Source organism: Thermobia domestica, chromosome 14 (genome assembly GCF_964235325.1).
Source record: "Thermobia domestica chromosome 14, izTheDome1.hap1.1, whole genome shotgun sequence".
Taxonomy (NCBI): Eukaryota; Metazoa; Arthropoda; class Insecta; order Zygentoma; family Lepismatidae; genus Thermobia; species Thermobia domestica.
In genome coordinates, this window is record NC_137467.1 from 52,234,355 (window position 1) to 52,258,904 (window position 24,550).

Sequence of the window (24,550 nt, forward strand, 5' to 3'; positions counted from 1 at the left end):
CCAACGACAGAATGAAAGTCTTGATTTTAGTACTGAAGCTGCCTTCCAGGCGAAAGAAAAAAAGCAAAATGCCCGCAAGCGTGGCTCTGTGCCTAAAACAACTGATAATACTTTTTTTATTATAGAGAAGGTTGTTGTTTGAAGCCTCTTTATTCCTTATAAAAACAATATATCCAGATTCACGGAAGAACACAGGGTAGAAAGTTGAAAAAATATTTTTATCATTCAGATCCTTTATTATTATTATTATTATTATTATTATTATTATTATTAGTAGTAGTAGTAGTAGTAGTAGTAGTAGTAATAGTAATAGTAGTAGTAGTAGTATCACATAATATTTTTTCGTTAGTCTTCACAGCAATTAATACTTAGCAGCAGGGATAAAAGTGCTTGGGAACGCGGGGGGACGCCGTCCCCATCTCCAAAAAATGTGTATGGCGTCCCCCTAGTTCCTAAGGAATTACAATGTGCAAAGATAGGCATGGGGGACGGCGTGACGTCATGCCGCTACCTACTGTCCCCTACCTTTTCAGATTCACTTTTTCCCTGCCTAGCAGGAAATCGATAGAAGAGTTAGTAGGACGTAGGGTGGTCCTTAATTTTTGATTTCCGAATTTCTTTGGACGAGACCCCTAAAATGGTTCCATGTGGTACTAAATTAAGCCAGGAGAAACGTTAGCTCCATTGAATAATATTAAATGGTGCCTCAAGCGACCTAAACTTTTGAACCCGATTACAATACATAGTATATGGGAAAAGTATGGAATAAACTCTTGTAATTTAGAAACGCTTTAAGGGAATGCGAAAATACCCTTGATAATGGGACCAGAGGAAGAGGCACACCTAATTTTGTATAGTATTGGCATGGCGGCCATCTTGAAGTCCGCCATCTTGGATTCAGATCAAAATTTTTAAGTAGGAAGAGGGTTATGTGATATATCGTTTTGTGGTAAAGTTTTACCAGAAACACAAATCTGTCAGAATTGTAAAGATAGCTTTAGTCGTGTAAGAATTATTACCCATGAAATGATTTCGGGAATGAAACTCTTGTTTAAAACCAAATATATATATATATATATATATATATATATATATATATATATATATATATATATATATATATATAATTTTAGTTCAAATGTCAAGGTTATCATTTGAATATTTCAATTTTCTAGTTAGTTTTAATGGAAAAATGCAAGCTGCGGATACAACCATATTTTATGTCGAAAAGGAATTTAATTGGTAGTGCCAATGAACAGATTTTGGGAAGTAAATTACCATCAAAGAAGCAAGTGTTGAGTGTCTTTTTCTACAACTTGAGAACAGTAAATATTACAGTGAGGGAAAGTGTACGATTAGCTGTTAAAGAAACTGAGTTATTTTGGCAAAAGGCAAGGATCTCGGTTAAGGATACTTAACGCAGTGTTGACAAACTGATTGTATTGTATGAGAAATGATGAGCATTACAGAAGAACAATGAAACGTTGAGTGAAGTGCAAAGGCAAAAAGAAGTAGTCTTCTCAAATATCTTGCCTGATTCATTTGATATAGCACACACTAATGCTCTAGGTATAATTGAAATCAAGAAAGATAGAGAGTTTCTTTTGTCTCAAAGTCAGAAGAGACGAGGTCAACGGTGCTTGCATTCTGCTAAAGCAGAAGCTCCAAAATAAATCTTCTATACCTTCCTTGTAGACACCACCTTTATGAATTAGTTTTAAAATGTGTATTTGATAAGTGTTGTGTTTGGTTTGCAGCTGCACCGAACGTTCCTCTATTTAAGCGTTTCTCAGAACGAGTGGTATAAAATAAGTTGCACTAACTTTCTTCCAGGAATTGATGATGATGATGTAAGGAACAATATTTCCGATGGAAAAAATGAAGTGTTAAATTTTGGTATCGAACTTGTAGAAACAGGACACCACAGGAAGATTACAGGGAATTTTTAGGACTGGTCATCATATTCTTGGGTGGTATATCTCCTCGAGACGTTTTCCTTCGTTTGCCTGGAACAACTCACCATGCAGGGTGGAAGGGAAAAGCAATCTACTGTTTAAAAAATTTTCTTTCGCTAACAATTTCGCTTAACGAAGCAAATAGAAACGGGCCTTCGGAGAGTATGCATTTTTCTAATACGACTATATGTGCAAGCTTGCTTTAAATGTGATTGAGCATTGAGCATCCCATTCACCATTACAAGACTTGCAACTTTTGAAAGGTTTGTACAGTTATAGACAAATAGATGTTGAATTCTCTCTCTAAATTTTCTCGCTGTCTTTGGTACTTGGCGAAGGAACACGTAGTTTTTTTTATGTAGCTAGCATTATGAAAAAAATGATTGACAGAATTAAAACTGTAAGGGGAAACCGTGAAACAGTAAAGAGGCTTGATTCAATAGATGATACGATAAAAATTCTTGTGAAAAGTGAAATCAGTCGTTTTGTTAAAATGAACACAAATTTTCCTCGAGAGATTTAAAATACCTAAAGGGTTTCTTGAGTGTGATAAGGTTTCATGGTCAAATAATAATGACTATTAAATTCAGTCACGTAACAAACGATGCACAGAAAGAGAAGTGAAACAAATAGAAGATTACAACAACGTTCTTACGAAAAATGAGAAACACAAACAGTTTCTTTTGCGGATAGTGAATTTCCACAGAAAATCTTTTCTTAGATGTGTCCAAAGTGAACTGTGTAGCAAATAAGATTGAAAACTTCTTCCAAGTTATAATTTTTCTCTTTCCTCATAATGGTCTATGAGTCATTTTGATGAAAACTTATTTTTAGTTCATAGCGAAACAAAGATTTAGGTTTCTCTAGCAGTTTGTTTCACTTTATGTAAAAAAAAAATTCAAAATTCTTACAAATATGTTGTCTATAACTACAATAAGAACCATTTCGTTTTTCATGTGTAATAACTCTTACATGATTGTGTAATAACGTATCTTGAAAATAATGCCAGATTTGTGCTTCTGGTAAAACGCTACCTCAAAACGATATGTCCTGGGACACTCTTCCTATCTAAAACTTTTTACCTGAATTGAAGATGACAGATTTCAAGATGGCCGCAATGATAATACTATACAGGATTAGATTGGTCTGTTTTTCTAGTTCCATTATTCAAGAAATCTTCCCATTTCCTTAAATCGTTTCTAAATTACAAAGGATTCTTCCAGATTTTCCCATATACTACGTATTGTAATCGGATTCAAAACTTTAGGTCGCTTGAGGCACCATTTAAAATTATTCAATGGATCTAATTATTCTTTTGACTTAATTTAGTCCCATATTGAACCATTTTAGAGGGCTCGTCCAAGGAAATTCCTAAATTTATTTTTCCCCATATAAATAAGGACCACCCTAGTAGGACAACTACTTTTTATTGATAAAAATCGTAATTTCGCAGTTATTAAAAGCAATATTTCTGTGTCTAGAGGTAGAAGAGAGAGGACTATGCAAGTTACTCTTGCCAAGTATAAAAATGAAACCTGTGTTCAACACCGACTACGTATCATTCAAGGATTTTTTTTTAAAAAAAAGCGAAATGCCTTTCCAAAAGTAAAATTAATACAATTACTAAAAAATACATTCATTGAAAAATTCAGGGTTAGCTGCACTCTTAAATCCACTTGAGACCGTTCGAGTGAAAATTCAAGTAAAGTTAACGCATGGAAGACCCAGGTTCGACTCCCGTTGGGAGTTCATGTGATTCTGATTCGACGTTAATTACTAGGTCCACGTATCATATAGCTTCGCTGCTGAAAGGGACGTTAAACTCAAAATCAACTAAAGAAAAGTTAAAACAATCAGAAAGTTTTCAACTGTTTTGGAGTATTCAATTCTATGTTAATTAAAACTACATACAGTATTCGATAATGGAAGCATCGTCAGAAATACAATATCCAATAAAGCAAACTTTTCGAGCAGGGTTTGTCTGAAGATATATACAAATATTGAAAATAGTTTCAAAGGTGCATAGTGCAGAAATATTATTTTATCGCGTATGAACTTGAGGCTTCTAGAACAGCAAGTTCTGACCAGGTATTAACATCGCAGAATCAGGATATGATCAAGGGATGGACTAAACCATAGTTTCCAACTTTACCCAGTGTAAATAAAGTAGAATTGAAACCCATTTTATCCAGTGTATACCTGAGCGTCATCGGAGGTTGTAGCCCCTATAAAATTCCCCTTGGATCCACACCTGTTGAAACTAATTCATATTTCATAACTTCACACACCGCACGATCAACCCTGAATCTATTGAAATCTTACTACCTAGTAATTATCGAGGGTCTACACTTTTTCTATTAAAGCTCATAGTATATTCTATCATAATATAAATTCTCACTCATGTAGTGTGTGCTAATGTAACTAGGGATGCGCACGAGACAAGATTTGTGGCTGTTTCGTCTCGAAAATGTGCTGTAAAGGTGATGTCTTGACTCGAAAAATGTATATTTCTCTATTGGAAGAGCCGTGTCTTGACTCGAATTTTGTCAGGAAAATTCTGTCTCAATTCGTCTCGTGCGCATCCTTAAGTGTAACTCATGATAAAAATGTTTTGTTTTCAAATAAAATGAAACGGTTGAGGTGGACGCTGCCGAGTAGAAGACATGCAATATATTAAATCGCCTCGCAACCCACTTGGCCACACACTTAGGTTACACTCTTCAACCTTTTTCCCATGGTATCTAAAGTATCTTCTAATCTTAAATTTGCATTGCCGATTCGGGTTTTCTAACAAGAATTATTATGTTGCAACTTAATTTGGATGTAAAATCCTGACTTAATTAGCATTTAAGAACATTGCAGTGTGCATTAAAATCATGACAGAAATATAGTTAAATCTCAGTTTCAAATTTCATGTCCACCTTGCATCCAAATACTTTTACTGTTATTTGTTTCAATGTTGGTAGGAGCCGAAAGTTCCAATTGATCCCAATTTTTCGCTTTAATTCCCTCTACTTGTTTGTAAAATTTTAAAGAAATATTATTACTAGCAAGTAACACTTCCGAAACGTAACACTCCGATTTTGATACAATTTGAAAGATAGATACTACACATGAAATAAACAAATACGGGTTTTTTTATTTTCTGCGGGAAAAAACGGTTTTAAGGGACAAAAGCCACCACCCACAATTTTGAAAGTTGACGCCCGAAAGGCAAAAACAAGTAAACCGAAGTAAACGAAATTTTACACACATATTGCAGACATAAAATGAGGGAACACGTGTTTCGTATTTTCCTGGAGAAAACGGTTAGGTGGAGAACGGACCCCTCCAAAACAAAAGTTAAAGCTCGGAAGACACGAGGAAGTGAATCGAAGTGAATGAAATTGTGTACAGATATTGTAGACATAAAATGAGGGAATACGTTTTTCTTATTTTCCTGAGAAAAAGAAAACCGTTTAGGTGGGACACAGACACCTCCAGAACTTTGATCGCGAAATATCAAAACTGCTAATAAGAGTATGTCAGAAGTGCTTGAAAGACATGAAGAATTGGAACAACACATTGTGTAGGGACAATACGGAAAAAAACGAATAAGGCTTTTCTTTTATTTTCTGCGGAAAAACGGTTTTAGGGGGCAAGAGCCCCCGCAAAAAATTTTGAAATTTAAAGCCCAAAATGCAAGAAGAAGTGTGACTGAATGAAATTGTGTGCATATATTGTAGAGGTAAAATGAGATAATTGGGATTCGTATTTTCCGGGAAAAAAGCGGTTGAGTGAGGCACGGACCTTATAAACTGTTGATTATGGAATATCAAAAGTGCAAATAAGCATACGTCAGAAGTTTGAATTGAATTGAATTGAATTGAATTTCTCTTTATTTCAGCGGGCGAGGTTCAGCCGGGGGCTGCTCTGCCACCTAACCCTTGTCATCATTACAAAGAAAAGAAAGAAAAAAATAGACACAAATAAGATACAAGATACAAATAACAACATAACATGATACATTCAATAATACTAATGATAAATAAAACACTCAGTAAATGTAAATAAAAAAACTATACTCATACTGCTAGTCCAATTTCATACCAATTTCAAACTGTAGTAAACTTGTCATGTGTGCCAATGCTTTGTCTCTGATCTCTAAATAATAATGTTTGGAGTGATGATTTAAATAAGTTATACGGTTTGTCAGTGATTGACTTTGGTAGGGAGTTCCAGATTCTTACTGCCGAGATTGAAAATGCCTTCTCTGTTATTTTTAAAGAATGGCGGGGCATATTCAGCTTATTACTTCCTCGGGTATTGTAACAGTGAATTTCTGATCTGCATGTTAATTTATGATGCAAGTAAGGTGGTGCTTTATGTGAATTTATTTTGTATAGTAAACAACAGTATCGGAGATATCGTCTTCGGGACATGGTTAGGATATTGTTTTCATTAAGTACCGGCAGAATATACTGAGACTTCCTGTAATTGAGAGAGAAGCGTATAGAGTAATTCTGTATTTTCTGAATTGCTCTAGTATTTTGAGTGGAGAGAGAGCTACCATATATTGAATCGCAGTAATCGAACAGAGGCAAAATCAGAGTGTTAACAAGATATAGTCTTGTTTCTTGCGATAAATAGCCTTTCAATTTATAAAGCTGTCGTAAGATGCGCTTAGCTTTAATACACTGTTCAGAAATGTGTTTATTCCAGCTAAGCCCTTGGTCTATTATTAAGCCTAGATCTTTTACAAAGGGAGAAAATGGAATACTGGAATTCAGTACAGTTACTTTTAGGTCATCAGGGTTGATTTTGCTCAACTGATGTGATGTTCACAATACAGTGAAAACACATTTTAATGGATTAAGTAAAAGACCATTCTTAAGGCACCAGTTGCTAACAGCTGAAAGATCCGTATTAAGTAACTCTATTGTGTCCATAATATTTTCAGGCGTACTACTGATGAAGATCTGGATATCATCCGCATAGAAGTGAACTGATGAATGTTTTATGACTGTGGAAAGATCTGCTGAAAAGAGTGAAAATAATAGGGGACCTAATATTGAACCTTGCGGAACTCCTGCCTTTATCAGGGATGGGGTAGATACCTGAGTCTTTTCTCCTCTTAGTATTACTTGTTGCTGTCTACAAGAGAGATAGCTGTGGAACCATTTAATAACTGATTCCGAGAAGTTGTAATATTTCATTTTGGCCAGTAAAAGTTCATGATTTACTATATCAAAAGCCTTCGAAAGATCCAACAAGACCAAAACTGTTACCATTGAATTTTCTATTGAATTCAAAATTGAATCTGTAATTTCTAAAAGGGCTGTGGTTGTGCTATGTTCTTTACGGAAGCCGGATTGAGTAACAGGCAATATTTCATTTTTATTGATAAAAGTTGTTAATTGCTGAAATGCTACCTTTTCTAGTACTTTGGAGATAATTGGAAGTATACTGATGGGACGAAGCTCATCAAGCGACTGTACAACTGTCTTCTTGGGCAGTGGAACCACCTTCGCTCGCTTCCACAGTTCTCGAAAACAACCTTGAGTTAATGAGTAATTTACTATGTGAGTAAGTGGAGTTAAAATAAACGGAACAGACAGTCGAAGCATTTTTCCTGTTATTCCATCAAATGCACATGTGTTGGATTTAATACTGTGTATTGCAGTTTTAACTTCTGTTTCGTTTACAGTGTGAAACTTAAACGTATCAATATTGCTATTTAGTTTACGCGATGAAAGCCAATGCGTTTGTTGATCAAGTACTTCAGTGCTTGTCTCAGACATTTTATAGACACTTGTGAAATGGGAATTTATAGCTTCAATGTCATTTACATCATCTGGAAGAATCAAACATGAATCGCTTTTACCTACACCAAGATCACGCAAAGTTTTCCAAATGTTACGTACATCATTAGTAGATCTCATACGATCAGAAAAATACGCAGTTTTTTCTTGTCGCACAACAGTAGTTGTGAAGTTACGCAAACGTCTGTAATCCTCCCAATGCAACTGATTCTTCGTTCTTTTATATTTTCTGTAAGCACGGTCACGCAACTTCATTAAAAGTTTTGTGTTACTTGAAATAATGGAAAGAGTGTTCTTAGATAGCCTTTTCGTTTTGAGCGGTGCATGGTTATCAAAAATGTTAAGTATAGAGTTTTGTAAAAATTCAACTTTATTATCTATTGTTTCCATTTGAATAATATCATCCCAGTTGTAATTTTGTGCATCATGATAAAACGATTCGGTATTAAATGAAGCGTAAGTACGACACTGAATTACTCTACTGGGAGTTTTGGATATTCTATGAAGTTTGAGAGTGACGTGAATTACGCTGTGGTCTGATGTTCCAATGGGTGGACTAACTCCAAACGAGTGTACCTGTTCCGGGTTGTCAGTAATAATTAAATCTAGCAAAGATTCGGTAGTTTCAGTGACTCTCGTGGGTTCATTTATTAACTGTGTGAAACCTAATATGTTAATAATAGATTTCAAGTAAATAGTTTCTTGTTTATCTGGACAGAGTTGATCGCAATTGAAATCACCAATAACGAATATTTGGTCGACTTGTGGATATAGTTCCAATACGGCATCTTCGATCGCTGACAATTCCCTATATGGTATGCTGGGAGATCTATATACAGCAGTAATACCAATTGACAAGTGGTTCACATTAACAACAAGATTTAACATTTCTATATATTGATAAACATCGTTAGATTGAAAGTCAACAACTTTCAGTTTAATATGTTTTAAGTAGTAAATCAGCATGCCTCCACCCCTCCCTTTGTCACTGCGAATGACTGAATATCCTGGAATCTCAATTTGCCTTGTACTTATAGAATCGTCCAACCATGTTTCCGATATAATCAAAATGGAACATTTTGTGGAGACAGCGAGTAGCCGTACTTCGTCAATTTTAGGAAAAAGAGAACGGACATTTGCATGCATAATCTTAAAATTTGACGAAGCAGCAGATTGAGTAAGGATCTGAAACCCCACATTGTTTATGTTTGTACTACCCATGTTCAAATACGAAGATTATAATTAAAATGTATGTAAAAAACACCATTAAAGCAGTAATTGAGCCCTGACGAAACTGAAAGGCTACACTGACACACATGACATGATGACTGCCTTTTCTACCGATAAACATAAAATAAAATACCATAGAACATAGATGACTAAACTTACAGTAAAGAAGAAATAACAGTATGAGAAAAAATTGCCTTATAAATGCAGTTCTAACATAGGCGTTTTTGTATTTATCACTTAACGCACACTTAATAAAACAGTGCTTAAAATTTAGCATTTTCATCGTATTGTTAAGCTGTTAACTTCATCGTGTCCAGTTGAGATTTGTAACGTGATGAGTAACTAACTTACAACATTGGTACAAGTACCCTTGTACAAGTTCAACTTCTATATCCACTAATATATTATAAATTTGTCAACTCACGGTACACAGATAACAAGAGAGCAAAAATTGATTTCGACTTACCATAGTTGTCTTTTAAAGTATAAAATATATTTCTAACATAGAACAGAAGAGATAACTGTAACATAAATACACTTTTGCACTACCTGCAAGTTACACACTTTTGCACTACACACAAGGTTATCATTCACACACTGTAGAGTGCAAACTTTACAGCTCCTGTAATTGAGAAGCGTTCGTAACGTAGTTCTTTTTGCCATTGATGATGACAACAATTTTTCCGTCCCTTGTATACACATTCTTGGGGTCAAACTTCTTAAGTGCCTTTTGCAGTAGCTGCAATCGTGAACTACATAAATCTTCTCTTATTACAATTCCAGAGTTCTTTAGCTTCCGTTTCTGATTAAACACTTCAGCCCGTGAGCGATAACTAACAAATTCTACAATAATTGGCCGTGTACTACCAGGCTTCTTCTGTCCTACTCTATGAGAACGGCAAATGTCCCTTGTACCTAAATTTACGCCCAGTCTCTTTTCAAAGATTTCCAGTGCTAGGTTGTCTGTGTTTTCATTTATCTTCTCAGGTACACCGAAGATCCTTAAGCTGTTTCTACGCTGATATTGTTCTAACTCATCTATATTTTCCTGCAGATTACTTATTTTCTTGTCTCTTTGTACCAACTCTTTCCGTAAGTCCTCAATCACTTCACTATTGAAATTGAGCGTTTCTTCCAAACGTTCTATCACAACACGCGTTACAGGTTCAATTATTGAATCAACGATTAGCTTCATGACTTCAGGTGTCTGCACAGTACGTTTCACTTCATCACATATATCCTTCATAATTTCTGACCTACTTGAAGCTGCAGCCGGTGACTTCAGTCCATTGTTTCTGCTGTTATAACGAGTGTTGTTAGCCATTTTGCACAGTAATTCTATTAAACTGATTATAATTACAAAGATTATATGTTCTGTGTGTTTCTGCTTGATTAAAACACTGACTAATTGTATTCACGCTACATTATATGCGAATATATGAATATAAATTATATGATTTTACTGGAGACGATGATATCAAACTTTCACTACGCCGCCATCCAAAGAATATGGAGAATTGCAACGAAACTTCGTAAAGGGACTATTTTTAAAACAATATATGTTTTAATTTTTGCGGAAGAACCGTGTTGGATCCTAGTCCCCATCCGAAAAAAGAAAAATACTACCATAATAGCGAAGGAAGAAGTGGACCCAAGGAAATCAAACTTGTGCGTAGATATTATATAGACCATATGTAAAATAAGTCCTATCGTGTTTCTCAAGTGTCCCTATCCGGTTTGCTTCAAATTTGACAGATCAACAGCAATACGGAAATAAATCGACACGTATTTTTGCTTATGCGAAAAAACATTGTAAGGGTTAAAGGTGCCTCCTGAAATACTATAAAATACGCTATACTGTATGCACTTGCTGTTACGTGATCTGCCAAAATTGAAGAAATCGGATGGAGACACGACACTTGTGAAACACGGAAGACCATATTTTACATATCCAATATCTACATACAATTTCATTCGGTTCGGTCCACTGATAACGCCACTCAACGTCTCGGTTCACTCAATAGTTTTTTCCTTTCAAGAAAATACGCAACATGTATTCCCTCATCTTACTTCTACAATATTAGTGCTCATATCATTCACTTCGGTCCAATTCTTCTTGGCTTTTGGGGTCAAATTCCAAAATTTTGAACGAGGGATTGTGACCCCAAAACAATTTTTTCCTTGAAAATAAAAAGAAATGTATTCCTTTACTTTTTGCCTATTGTTCATACAAAAATTTTCGTCGCAATTCTTCATGTCCTTTATACACATCTGACATTATGTTAGTAGCAGTTTTGATATTTCGTGATCAAAGGATTTTGAGGGGTCACTGCCCTACCTAACCGTTTTCTCCAGGAAAATACGAAACCCATATTCCCTCATTTTATGTCTACAATATCTGCGTACAATTTCATTCACTTCGGTTCACTTCTTTTTGCCTTTCGGAAGTCAACTTTCAAAATTTTGTTTGGGAGCTTCTGCCCGCTAAAACCGTTTTCCCGCAGAATTTAAAAAGCCGTATTCATTTATTTTCTGCGTATTGTCCATACAGAAAATTATATTCCAATTCTTCATGTTCTTCACACACATCTGACATACTGTTACTACCACTTTTGATTTTTTGTGATCAAAAGTTTCGAAGGGTCCGTGCCCCACACTACCGTTTTTCCAGGAAAGTACGAAACTCGTATCCTCATTTTACTCTGCAATATCTGTGCACAATTTCATTCACTTCGGTTTACTTCTTCATTCCTTTCGGGCGTCAAATTTCAAAATCTCGGGTGGGGGCTTTTGCCTCGGAAACCGTTTTTCCGCAGAACAAAGAAAAAACGTATTCCTGTATTTTTTGCGTATTGTTAATACACAAAGTTATGTTGCAATTTTTAATGTCGTTTGCACACATCTGACATACTGTTACTAGCACTTTTGATATTTGAAGATTAAAGGTTTGGAGGGGTTCGTGCCCTATCCAAACCTTTTTTCCTGGAAAACAGGAAACCGTATTCCCTCATTTTACGTCTGCAATATCTGTGCACAATTGCACTCACTCCGGTTCACTTCTTTTTGTCTTTCGGGAGTCAAATTTGCAATTTTTGGGTCGGAGCTTTTGTCCCTAATACCGCTTTTCGAAGAACATAAAAGAACCCGTATTGCTTTAATGTTTGCGTATTATCCATATAAAAAAGTTTCGGTGCAATTCTTCATGTACTTTACACACATCTGACATACTGTTACCAGCACTTTTTATTTTTTGTGATCAAAGGTTTGGAGGGGTCGGTGGCCAACCCAACCATTTTCTCCAAGAAAATACAGAACCCGTACTCCCTTATTTTTTGTCTACAAAATCTGTGCAAATTTTATTAACTTCGGTTCAATTCTTTCTTCCTTTCGGGCGTCAACTTTCAACATTTAAGGTGGAAGCTTCTGCCCCTAAAACCGTTTTCCCGCAGAATATAAAAAACCCGTATTCGTTTACTTTTTGGCTATTATCCATACACAAAGTTATGTTGCACTTCTTCATGTCCTTTACGCACATCTGACATACTGTTACTAGCAATTTTCATATTTCGTGATCAAAGGTTAGGGGGGTCCGTGCGGCACCCAACCCCTTTTTCCAGCAAAATACCAAACCCATTTTCTCTCATATTGTGTCTACAATATCCGTGGGCAATTTCATTCACTTCGGTTCACTTCTGTTTTCCTTTCAGGCGTCAACATTCATAATTTTGGGTGAGACCTTTTGCCCCTTAAAACTGTTTTTCTGCAGAAAATAGCCCTTATTCATTTATTTTCTGCGTATTGCCCGTTCATAAAGTTTCGTGCCAATTCGTCATGTCCTTTACACAAATCTGACAAACAGTTAATAGCACTTTTGATATTTCGTGATCAAAGGTTTGAAGGGGTCCGTGCCCCACCCAACCTTTTCTCCAGGAAAATATGAAACCCGTATTACCTCATTTTATGTCTACAATATCTGTCCAGAATTTCATTCAATTCGTTCACTTCTTTTTGCCTTTCGGGCGTCAACTTTTCAAGTTATTGTTTGGGAGCCTCTACTCCCTAATGCCGTTTTTCCGCAGAGCATAGAAAAACCGGTGTTCCTTTATTTTGTGCGTATTATCGATACAAGAAGTTTCGTTTCAATACTTCCTGTCCTTTACACACACCTGACATACTGTTACTAGCACTTTTCATATTTCGTGATCAAAGGTTAGGGGGGTCCGTGCCGCATCCAACCCCTTTTCCCAGCTAAATACCAAACCCATATTACCTCATTTTATATCTACAATATCCATGGACAATTTCATTCACTTTGGTTCACTTCTGTTTTCCTTTCCGGCATCAACATTCATAATTTTGGGTGAGAGTTTATGGCCTCTAAAAAAGTTTTAGTAAAAGTAAAAAGAAAACGTTTTCCTTTATTTTTTATGTATTGTCCATACAAAAATTTCTTTGCCATTCTTCATGTCGTTAACGCACATCTGACATACTGTTACTAGCACATTTGATTTTTCGTGATCAAAGTTTGGGACGCGTCCGTGCCCCACTCAACCGTTATCTGCATTAAAATACGAAACTCGTATCCTCATTTTACGTCTGCAATATCTGTTCACAATTTCATTCACTTCGGTTCATTTCTTTTTGAATTTCGGGAGTAAAATTTGAAAATTTTGGATCGGAGCTTTGGTTTCCAAGTACCGTTTTTTGCAGAAAATAGAAATACCGGTATTCCTTTAATTGTTGCGTATTACCGATACAAAAAGTTTTGGTGCAATTCTTCATGTACTTTACACACATCTGATATACTGTTACTAGCACTTTTCATTTTTTGTGATCAAATGTTTGGAGGGTCCGGTGCCCCACCCAACCCTTTTTTCAGCAAAATACCAAACCTATATTACCTCATTTTACGTCTACAATATCCGTGGAGAATTTCATTCACTTCGCTTCACTTCTGTTTGCCTTTCCGGCGTCAAGTTTCATAATTTTGGGTGAAAGCTTTTGCTCAGTCAAACTGTTTTTCTGCAGAAAATAAACCTTATTCATTTATATTCTGCGTACATAAAGTTTCGTTCCAATTCGTCATTTCCTTTACACAAATCTGACAAACAGTTAATAGCACTTTTGATATTTCGTGATCAAAGGTTTGAAGGGGTCCGTGCCCCACCCAACCTTTTCTCCAGGAAAATATGAAACCCGTATTACCTCATTTTATGTCTACAATATCTGTCCAGAATTTCATTCAATTCGTTCACTTCTTTTTGCCTTTCGGGCGTCAACTTTTCAAGTTATTGTTTGGGAGCCTCTACTCCCTAATGCTGTTTTTCCGCAGAGCATAGAAAAACCGGTGTTCCTTTATTTTGTGCGTATTATCGATACAAGAAGTTTCGTTTCAATACTTCCTGTCCTTTACACACACCTGACATACTGTTACTAGCACTTTTCATATTTCGTGATCAAAGGTTAGGGGGGTCCGTGCCGCATCCAACCCCTTTTCCCAGCAAAATACCAAACCCATATTACCTCATTTTATATCTACAATATCCATGGACAATTTCATTCACTTTGGTTCACTTCTGTTTTCCTTTCCGGCATCAACATTCATAATTTTGGGTGAGAGTTTATGGCCTCTAAAAAAGTTTTAATAAAAGTAAAAAGAAAACGTTTTCCTTTATTTTTTATGTATTGTCCATACAAAAATTTCTTTGCCATTCTTCATGTCGTTAACGCACATCTGACATACTGTTACTAGCACATTTGATTTTTCGTGATCAAAGTTTGGGACGCGTCCGTGCCCCACTCAACCGTTATCTGCATTAAAATACGAAACTCGTATCCTGATTTTACGTCTGCAATATCTGTTCACAATTTCATTCACTTCGGTTCATTTCTTTTTGCCTTTCGGGAGTCAAATTTGAAAATTTTGGATCGGAGCTTTGGTTTCCAAGTACCGTTTTTTGCAGAAAATAGAAAAACCGGTATTCCTTTAATTGTTGCGTATTACCGATACAAAAAGTTTTGGTGCAATTCTTCATGTACTTTACACACATCTGATATACTCTTACTACCACTTTTCGTTTTTCGTGATCAAAGGTTTGGAGGGGCCGGTGCCTTACCCAATCGTTTTTTCCAGGGAAATACGAAACGCGGATTCCCTGATTTTATGTCTACAATATTTGTGTGCAATTTCATTCACTTTGGTTCACTTCCTCTTGTCTTTCGCGCGTCAAGTTTCAAAATTTTGGGTTTGAGCTTAAGGCCCCTAAAACCGTTTTTCCGCAGAAAGTAAAAAAACGTTTTCCTTTATTTTTTGTGTATTGTCCATACAACAATTTCTTTGCAATTCTTCATGTCCTTTACACACATCTGACATACTGTTACTCGCACATTTGATTTTTCGTGATCAAAGTTTGGGACGGGTCCGTGCCCCACCCAACCCTTTTTCCAGGAAAATACGAAACTCGCATTCCCTCGTTTTACGTCTGCAATATCTGTGCACAATTTCATTGACTTTGGTTCAGTTGTTCTTGCCTGTTGGGTGTCATTTTTCTCCTTTAGAGTGGGGTTTTTATATTAAAACTTTACATTATGTACCTTTTTCTTTTTTATGAGATTCTTTTTTTTTTGGATGGGGAGGATGAAATGCTTTCCTCTGATATCTATTTCTTGCCATTCATCTTGTTTGAACTGCTTAAGCAAGATCATTTTGTAACTCTTGATCTCATCCAACTCCGTCATGATAATAAAAATGTTATTTTTAACAATTTGTTTTATTCTCTTATTTGCAGTTTGCCACACTGATATATTTTTTTTTACAAAATTGAGGTTTAGTCCGACGCCTTTCGAATTCGGAACCAACCCAACCGCCGACCTTTTTGGGTTGCCTGCTATTGCAGGAAAACGAGAAATGCAGGTGGTAATGCACTTTTGGAGTCGAGTATACATAAGTAAAAGAAACATGACTTACGATATTAATATAAAGTAAGATCACCTTTCGCGATTAGACAGCTCTAACGTGACAAAAAGTTAAGTTAGAAAAGTCGTGAATAGTTCTCAGTGAAATATTACACTATTCTAGGTACTGACGATTACTCAACTCCGTTGGAGAGGATGGAAGTGAAAAACTGGACTGGATTCGTGTCTCGAAACGAAACACATATAATCAAATGTATTCATATCCGGAGATTAGTGACCTCAGAGAACCAATTCGCAACAGCTCCAGCTGTGTAAATAATGAATTAGCATTCTGAACATAGTGTCTTTGCTCGGAAACATGTACTTCATAGAGTATGCATAGCCTCTTAAAATTGCCACATAACTATGTGGAATGACGTGACCGGCAACCATTAGCACAGAACTGATAAACAGGATATATCGGTCCATAGCATCATCGTCTCTACCATGTTGTTCCTTTATACTTCGGATCATGTACTTATTTGCACTTCGGCTACAACAAACACGGTCCATGGTTTGAAATAATGTTAACGCTGATTCATCCTACCATGTTCAATGTTTCCAGGCATCAAAGGTCTCTTTTACTGCTCGCGGCGTAATTGGCTTTGTCCTAAAATGTTACGGTCCCTTACGGTCCCTTGAATTCCACTAGTTCAAACCGATTCCCAAAATCAATGTAATCTAACTGGCATCGATCCATGATTTCAAACAGAGGTTTGAGTTCTTTTCACACTTACACCATAGTACACGATGCTTCTCAATGAGAACCTACTTTAATGTTGGTCAGACCCTGCCAATGCCACAATTTGCTCTATTAAGAAATCAGAGATCTTGTCGTTCTTACACTATTAGCGGCTTATTGGTTCACTGCATACTGCACTTTTACTGCTACTCGCATAGTAAAGGGATCACCATTTCAAACCACATTAGTAGTAAGAATGTAAGGCGTCTGCGCCATAAGGCTTCTGCGCCACTGACCCTGTACCCACTTTCTCGGTCCCGCCTGAAGCAGACAACGAATTTCCCAGTGCCGCCTGACACACTATGCCGGAAGACACAGGGAGGATACGAAAAATCGAGCACCTTACACCGTCAACCCACGGTCTTTTACGACCTCCATTTTAGGGGTGAATTTGTTCCCTTTTATGAGCACTTTTTAGGGGGTGTACTCGTTCTCTTTTACGAGCACATTTTAAGGGGTGAACTCGTTCCCTTTTATGAGCATATTTTTCAACCCCTATGAACATACAGCAGAACATAAGACTACGTAACATAACAAGGGTGTACTCGTTCTCTTTTACGACCTCCATTTTAGGGGGTGAACTCATTCCCTTTTATGAGCATATTTTTCAACCCCTATTTTAACATAGGAGATAACACATAAGATTACGAACACATAAAAGAGAAGATAACACATAACACTACGTAACACACAGCATAGCAGATAACATATATGATTACGAACACATAACATAGCAAGGGTGTACTCGTTCCCTTTTCCAACACCTATTCTGAACACAGCAGATAACACATAGAAGAGCAGATAACACATAGCACTATAAGAGCAGAAGACTACATAACATAGCAGGCCTCCATTTTAGGGTTGAACTCGTTCCCTTTTTCAACCCCATTTTAACATAACAGAAATGACATAAGAATACGTAACTCATTCCAACCCTTATTTTAACATAACGAGCAAAGATTACAATCGAATACCCACGGTCTACATATAATCATTTTAGAGGGTGTATTCATTCATTCTCTTTGATAACCATTTTTTCCACCCCTAATTGAAATTACATAGCAGAGAAGATAATACATAAGATTCGTTCCCTTTTATGAGCACTTTTTAGGGGGTGTACTCGTTCCCTTTTATGATTACTTTTTCAACCCTATTTGAACATTTTAACATAGCAGAAATGACACAAGCATGTCCCCAAACTACTGACCATCGTGAACAAAGGTCAAACTCAAAAACAAAACAACATATCGAGGTGCTGTTTCCACATTTAGTAATTGGTCATCAACTAGTACAAGTTCCAAAATAATGACCACCGAGGTCAAAGGTCAAAACTCGAAAATGGATCCACATATTGAGGTGCTGTTTCCGAATCTAGTAACTGGTCATCAGGTACCACAAGTTCCAAAATTAGTGGTGATTGAGGTCAAAGGTCAACATACTTAAAACCTAATATCTCGAAAACGGAGCCACATACTCAGGTGCTGTTTCCACATTGAGTAATAGGTCATCAGGTACCACAAGTTCCAAAATAGTGGCCATCGAGGTCAAAGGTCAACATACTTAAAACCAAATAACTCTTAAATGGATCCACATATCGAGGTGCTGTTTCCACATTTTTTAGCAATTGGTCATCAAAAAAGTACTGACCATCAAGGTCAAAAATTAAAACTCGAAAACAGAGCCACATTTAGCAATAGGTCATCAGGTACTACATGTCCCAAAATTAGTGGTCATCGAGGTCAAAGGCCAAAATACTTAAAACCAAATAACTCTTAAATGGATCCACATATTGAGATGCTGTTTCCAAATCTAGTAACTGGTCATCAACTACTACAAGTTCCAAAATACTGGCCATCGAGGTCAAAGGTCACAGTACTTAAAACCTAATTACTCGAAAATGGATCCACGTATCGAGATGCTGTTTCCACATTTAGCAATTGGTCATCAGGTATTACAAGTTCCAAAATAATGACCATCGAGGTCAAAGCTCAACATACTTAAAACCTAATATCTCGAAAACGAAGCAACATATTGAGGTGCTGTTTCCAAATCTAGTAACTGGTCATCAACTACTACAAGTTCCAAAATTAGTCGCCATCGAGGTCAAAGGTCAACATACTTAAAACCTAATAACACGAAAACTGAGCCACATATTGAGATGCTGTTTCCACATTTAGTAATTGGTCATCAGGTACTACAAGTTCCAAAATAATGATCGTCGAGGTCAAAGGTCAACATACTTAAAACCTAATAACACGAAAACTGAGCCACATATTGAGATGCTGTTTCCACATTTAGTAATTGGTCATCAACTAGTACAAGTTCCAAAATAATGACCATCGAGGTCAAAGGTCAAAACTCGAAAATGGATCCACATATTGAGGTGCTGTTTCCAAATCTAGTAACTGGTCATCAGGTAACACAAGTTCCAAAATTAGTGGTGATTGAGGTCAAAGGTCAACATACTTAAAACCTAATATCTCGAAAACGGAGCCACATACTCAGGTGCTGTTTCCACATTGAGTAATAGGTCATCATGTACCACAAGTTCCAAAATAGTGGCCATCGAGAGCTTGTAAACGGAGCAACGGATAAATTTTGTACAAAGCAGAAAAAGTGAAGGAGGAATAAATTTGAGTGGCCTATTCAATTTTGTACCAAGGAGAAATGTCATTTTAACTAGCTGAGAACTATATGTCTTCTTGTACTAATTAAACAAACGAAGGAATATTGTACCAATGAGAAATGTCATTTTTTCTAGGCCATGTTCTAATATTTAAACAAAACGAAGGGGTGAATTTGAGTGACCTATTCAATTTTGCACCAACGAGAAATAATTGCGATTTTAAACAAACAATCGGATAAATTTAACCGGCTCAGAAGTTCAATACTATTTTGTACTCTTGAGTGAGCTTTCCAATTTTGTAGCAAGAAGGACCATTTTTTTAAACTAACTCAGAATTTCATTTCATTTTTGTAATACTCAGTTTTGTACGAACTAGAAACATTTGATTGGATTATTTCCTTATGTACCAACTGGAAAAAGGGAAGGGCCATTATTCAAATAAACGAAGGAATAGCAGAAAAAAGAAGTGAAGTATGAATAAAATTTAGGTGAACTATTTTCTTTTGTACCAACTGGAAAAGAGAAGAAGAGCTACTTTAACTAGCTCATTATGTACTGTTTAAAGAAACGATAATTGACTCAGAATATATGTAAGAATAATTTCGATGTTCTACTTTTTATACCAACGAGAAAAAAATGAACTAGCTGAATATTTAAATATACGAAAGAATAAATTTAAGTGACCTATTCAATTTTGTATCAATGAGAAATGGCATTTTTAACTGGTTCAGAATTTTACTACTCAAATAAACAATGGAATATTGTACCATTTTGGAGTATTCAAATTTGTGTCAACTTCAACAAACAAAAGGAAAAAGCAAAAAAGCATCATTTTAACTAGTCTAATAAACGAAGGCATAAATATGAGTGAGCTATTTAATTTTGTAGCTGAGTATTTTAACGAAAGAACAAAATTGTACTAACCAGAAAAAACCGAAGAAGACACACTTTAACTAACTGAGAATTTCTGTACCTTTTTGTACTATTTAAACAAACGATGGAATAAATTTGAGTGGCCTGTTTTTTTTTTTGTACTAACCAGAAAAAGCGAAGAAGGTCAAATTTAGCTAACAGTGTACTATTTAAACAAACGAAGGTCTCTTGAGTGAGATTTCCAATTTTGTAGCAAGAAGGACTATTTTCTAACTAACTCAGAATTTCATTTCATTTTGTAATACTCAAATTTGGATGGAGTGTTTAGTTTTGTTCGAACCAGAAAAATTTGATTGGATTATTTTCTTAGGTACCAACTGGAAAAAGTGAAGGGCCATTATTCAAATAAACGAAGGAATACCAGAAAAAAAATAAGTGAAGAATGAATAAAATTTAGGTGGATTATTTTCTTTTGTACCAACTGGAAAAGAGAAGAAGAGCTACATTAACTAGCTCATTATGTACTGTTTAAACAAACGAAAATTGAACATTATGTAACTTTTGAAATACTGAAATATTCTATTTTTGTATCAATCAGAAAAACCCGAAGAAGGATAATTTTAACAAGTTGATAATTTCGATGTTCTACTTTTTATACCAACGAGAAAAAAAATGAACTAGCTGAATATACGAAAGAATAAATTTAAGTGACCTATTCAATTTTGTACCCATGAGAAATGGCTCAGCAAAAGGCGAAGAAGGACTATTTTAAACAATGGAGTATTTAGTTTTGCACCATTTTGGAGTAATCAAATAAACAAAGGAATTATAAGTTATAACTCTAAAATCAATTAAACGAAGTAATGCATTTGAAAAACCGAAGTTGAGTATTTTATAGCATTTTGTATTATTTCAACAAACAAAGGAATAAGCAAAAAAAAAAGGATCATTTTATATCATTTTAAACTAGTCTAATAAACGAAGGCATAAATATGAGTGAGCTATTTAATTTTGTAGCTGAGTATTTTAACGAAAGAACAAAATTGTACTAACCAGAAAAAACCGAAGAAGACCCATTTTAACTAACTGAGAATTTCTGTACCTTTTGTACTATTTAAACAAACGATGGGATAAATTTGAGTGACCTGTTTTTTGTACTAACCAGGAAGATCGAAGAAGGTACCTTTGTACTAGCCCAATGAACGAAAGAGCAAATTTGGGTGTTCTATTTCTTTTTTTACCAACGAGAACCATTTTTAACTGGCTTAGAATTTTATACCTTTTTGAAAAATTTGTATCAAATCGAAAAAAGCAAGGAAATACCATTTTTAAATAGCTCAGCATGTTATAACTTTTTGTGTTTTTGGTCTACCCAATTTCTTGACCATATTGTACTATTTAAACAAACAAAGGAATAAATTGGTGTGACCTATTCACTTTTGTTACAAGCAGAAAAAGGAAATAATAAATTTCGGTGACCTAATCAGTTTTGTACTAGGCAGAAAAAAGCGAAGAAAGTAAAATTTAAATAGCTCAGTATTTATAACGAAGGAATAAATTTGGGTGTTCTACAGAAGAAAACGGGGAAGGGCCATTTTATTTAATTTTGTAGTACTCAAAATATACAAAGATATAAATTTGTGTGACCCATTCAGTTTTGTACTAAGCAGAAAATTTGTTGGTTTTTGTGCTCTACAAATAAACAGAGGAAAAGCAAAGAGAGACCTTTTTATGTGTCTTTTGTAACGAAGAAACAATCCTGCTGCGAGTAGATCAATATGGCATTATTGCGACTTTCATTTTCGAATACATACGGATTAAGCCACTATGGCAAAAAATCCATATTGGAGTATACCTTTTATACAACAAAACAAGCTTCTTAGCCCCACTCCAGAAATTAGAAAACTTGCATTTTAGACCAAGGGCAGCAAGATTCGATTCTCTCGATCTTCTGCTTTATCCGGCAACTCCAATAAGCATCTGTAAATATTCTTTGATGTGTAAAATTGGATCCACTCATCAGTATAGTGGTTAAAGATAATTGCTTCCCATCTCGCAATACCCTGTAAACGCTTGTCTGAACAATGAAGAAAATCAATTATATAGTTGTAAATTTTAATGGAAGAATTACCTGTATTCTATCTAAGACAATCTACACCCACGGAATCATCGTTATTACAAATAGTGTTAATAGGCATGTTTGGATATGTTCTGAAATTTTTCTATTGGCACATTCTAGTACTTCTTAATTATATCTTCCAAATACTGTACACCTCTTGCCCATTTAATTTAGCCTTAAATCTGAGAAATCATTATTGCTAGTAGACTACAATACACCTTTAAAACCTACTCTCATTCGAAAAATAAACTGCACTATTACAGACTATTATAAGTGCAGTACAATACCGCTATTAATTGGAAATTCTTACACAATGTATCGAAGTCTACTCCAACTAAGCATAAGGAGAAAGTAGAATTTTTTTCTGTCATAATGGATTATTCTGTATGTATAGCTTTATTGTGAGAAAAACCATTTGTTATTCTTTTTTCACCAAGTTTCCAAATACCGCGAGGTCCAACAGATAGGTATCAGGAGATACCGCAAAAAGGCCAGTTTTACCACATCGTGTAAAGCAACCAAGTAAATCTGCAATCTGGATACTTGGCCTGAACTCCCACACATGATTCCAAAACTTTAATAACTCATCCAAAGTGTCCTGCGTTTCCCCATAGCGAAAGAAAGCTGTCACAGTATAACTATTACCCTTAGTTTTCATGGCAAAAAAGGTAGCTGATTGGAAAAGAGAACTGTGTGCAGTTAAACGAGTAACCAACGACAAAAAGTCTATCTTAATATCTACATGCGATAAATGCTTAACAAATTCTATCATATACCATTTGTTATAGCGACTATTAAACAAATATCTATCCATCAAATAATTGTCGACCACATCGTTATAGTGGGCATTGTGCTCAACAAAACATGGCTGTATACCATTATTCAACCGAAAATATCTAACTGTAGACCTAGAATAAGCGGGGCGACCATTACGTTGTACCACAGGGAAATGAAAAACTTCGGCCATTGTAATGCACACAACCAAGTATGTGTTAAAGGTTTTAGTCGTTAATACAAAATAAAGAAGCCAACAAAACTAAATATTCTACACCTTCTCGGTGGTACTAAATAGTACAAAATAGTTAAATTGATAGAATGGTACAACACTAAATTCCCAGCAGGTACAAAATAAAATATTCCATTCAAATTTTTTTTTCGGTACAAAACTAAATTCCGTACATATGCCACTCAAATTCATTTATTCTTCCTTTTGACCTCTAAAATAATAATAATAATGATTTAAAATTTAATTTTCCATTTTTTCACTCTCTCCTTATCTCTACTTAATTAAAAACTTTCGTTTCTACTAATACTGTATTTACCATATGGAACTGTCTCAAAATTATCTATTCGTTTTCTTTTACTAGATGTGGATAATTTCCAAGTAAAGTTGCCGGATAAAGCAGAAGATCGAGAGAATCGAATCTTGCTGCCGAAGACCGTAGAAGAAAGAATTTGTTTTCTAATTTCTGGAGTGGGGCTAAGAAGCTTGTTTGTTGTATAAAAGGTATACTCCAATATGGATTTTTTGCCATAGTGGCTTAATCCGTATGTATTCGAAAATGAAAGTCGCAATAATGCCATATTGATCTACTCGCAGCAGGATTGTTTCTTCGTTACAAAAGACACATAAAAAGGTCTCTCTTTGCTTTTCCTCTGTTTATTTGTAGAGCACAAAAACCAACAAATTATCTGCTTAGTACAAAACTGAATGGGTCACACAAATTTATATCTTTGTATATTTTGAGTACTACAAAATTAAATAAAATGGCCCTTCCCCGTTTTCTTCTGTAGAACACCCAAATTTATTCCTTCGTTATAAATACTGAGCTATTTAAATTTTACTTTCTTCGCTTTTTTCTGCCTAGTACAAAACTGATTAGGTCACCGAAATTTATTCTTTCCTTTTTCTGCTTGTAACAAAAGTGAATAGGTCACACCAATTTATTCCTTTGTTTGTTTAAATAGTACAATATGGTCAAGAAATTGGGTAGACCAAAAACACAAAAAGTTATAACATGCTGAGCTATTTAAAAATGGTATTTCCTTGCTTTTTTCGATTTGATACAAATTTTTCAAAAAGGTATAAAATTCTAAGCCAGTTAAAAATGGTTCTCGTTGGTAAAAAAAGAAATAGAACACCCAAATTTGCTCTTTCGTTCATTGGGCTAGTACAAAGGTACCTTCTTCGATTTTCCTGGTTAGTACAAAAAACAGGTCACTCAAATTTATCCCATCGTTTGTTTAAAT

The 24,550-nt window shown here is 35.4% G+C and overlaps 2 protein-coding genes across 2 annotated transcripts; both read right to left on the reverse strand.

Annotated features, from left to right (window-relative positions):
• Positions 1-6,775: 6,775 nt before the first annotated feature.
• On the reverse strand, positions 6,776-8,977 carry LOC145669823 (uncharacterized). The gene has a single exon (XM_081738168.1). The coding sequence runs from the start codon at positions 8,975-8,977 to the stop codon at positions 6,776-6,778; it is 2,202 nt and encodes a 733-aa protein (XP_081594294.1).
• A 622-nt stretch (positions 8,978-9,599) lies between these two features.
• On the reverse strand, positions 9,600-10,310 carry LOC145669824 (uncharacterized). The gene has a single exon (XM_081738169.1). The coding sequence runs from the start codon at positions 10,308-10,310 to the stop codon at positions 9,600-9,602; it is 711 nt and encodes a 236-aa protein (XP_081594295.1).
• Between the last annotated feature and the right edge of the window lie 14,240 nt (positions 10,311-24,550).